This window comes from Mesitornis unicolor, unplaced genomic scaffold (assembly GCF_000695765.1).
Source record: "Mesitornis unicolor isolate BGI_N332 unplaced genomic scaffold, ASM69576v1 Scaffold34079, whole genome shotgun sequence".
Taxonomy (NCBI): domain Eukaryota; kingdom Metazoa; phylum Chordata; class Aves; order Mesitornithiformes; family Mesitornithidae; genus Mesitornis; species Mesitornis unicolor.
In genome coordinates, this window is record NW_010208477.1 from 520 (window position 1) to 1,800 (window position 1,281).

A 1,281-nucleotide genomic window follows, 5' to 3' on the forward strand; every position below is an offset into this window, starting at 1 on the left:
AGGACGACACGCAGTGATGAGGGAGGCCAGCACTGGCTGTGCTGCACAGAGTGAGTCAGGGTCTGGCTGCCACCTCCCCGCTCTGCTGAGCCCCAGCCTCACTGTGCCAGGCCATGAACCCAACGCTGAACTGGTGCTGGTGCTGCACACGCCAACCAGCAGCTCTCACTCCAAGGACTCACCACTTACCGAGCCGGTTCTCCAAACCAAACCAGTAACAAGCCCCAGTTAAGGGCCAGACTTCCTGCAGAGGCTTTTTGGAGGCGGAGAGGAGGGATGCGAGCAGAGACGCTGTCTCAGAGAGCTGGGGGCTGTGCCAGAGAGGTGCCACCACACCGGGAGGCACCTGGCCCTACAGAGCCAGCGTGTCCTTGATGAGCCGGCGCATGGTGGTGGTGACCGAGGTGCCCAGGGAGTCCGTGATCTGGTAGGAGATCTTGTACAGGTAGGGCTGCACGTCCTTCAGGCTGGTGTCAAAGACGCTGTCCACCTCGGACTGGGTGGGCATCTTGGGCAGGTACTCGTGGCGGTTCATCACCTCCACGATGTTGATGATCTTCTCGCAGAGCTTCTCGCCCACTTTCTCCCTGCAGATCTGCCGCTCCTGCTCGTTTGCCAGGTTCACCACGTTTACCTTGATGGTCCACAGCTCCCAGAGGATGGACTCGTCTGAGAAGGGCCAGCGTGACTTCTTCTTCTGGTAAAACTCCAGGGAGATCTGCCCCATCCCGTCGCTGCCTGAGCTGCGCAGTGCATCCTGCCAGGAGAGCATGTGGTCCCACTCAGGGGGCTCCTGGGACTGACTCCCCCCTTCCAGGCAAGGACACAGCACAGCCCACAGGCTTTTAAGCTCCTATTTTCAGCCCTGCCAGGTTCCCATGGGGTTCCCTTACCTTGAACTCCCCGACAGCCTTGCGGAGAGCCCGGTCCAGCTCCTCGGAGGAGACGCGGACATAGGCGAAGTCGATGAAGTCACAGTCCACATCCTGGGTGCCCACGGTGCCGATGGAGTAGGTGCCTTCCTTCTTGTAGTGGAACTTGCCCGTGCTGCGGTGCAGCAGGATGGTGTGGAGCATGGCCAGCATGGCCTCCTCCACCTGCCGACCCTCCACCGACACCTCCAGCACCTCCGCGCGGCAGTTCATGGCGGGGGTGGCTCTGGGGAGGGCACAACAGTGGGTTCTGTGAGGAAAGAAGGGTGGTGGTGGGGGTTGTCAGTTGCTCCCTTGCTTGGACAACAGCCCCGGGTAACCGCCCTTTTGCCAAGCCCCTTAACCCACC

The 1,281-nt window shown here is 61.2% G+C and overlaps 1 protein-coding gene across 2 annotated transcripts; it reads right to left on the minus strand.

The window, feature by feature from the left end:
- Positions 1 to 208: 208 nt before the first annotated feature.
- On the minus strand, positions 209 to 1,270 carry ATG101 (autophagy related 101). 2 transcript variants are annotated; one of them, XM_010192530.1, is made up of 3 exons: positions 1,237 to 1,270; positions 894 to 1,156; positions 353 to 757 (listed from the first exon to the last, which is right to left on the minus strand). In XM_010192530.1, the coding sequence occupies exons 2-3, from the start codon at positions 1,143 to 1,145 to the stop codon at positions 353 to 355; spliced, it is 657 nt and encodes a 218-aa protein (XP_010190832.1). In that variant the 5' UTR covers positions 1,146 to 1,156; positions 1,237 to 1,270. The 2 variants fall into 2 exon arrangements, with proteins under 2 accessions (XP_010190831.1, XP_010190832.1); XM_010192529.1 differs by lacking the exon at positions 1,237 to 1,270 and having other exon boundaries at positions 209 to 757; positions 894 to 1,173.
- Between the last annotated feature and the right edge of the window lie 11 nt (positions 1,271 to 1,281).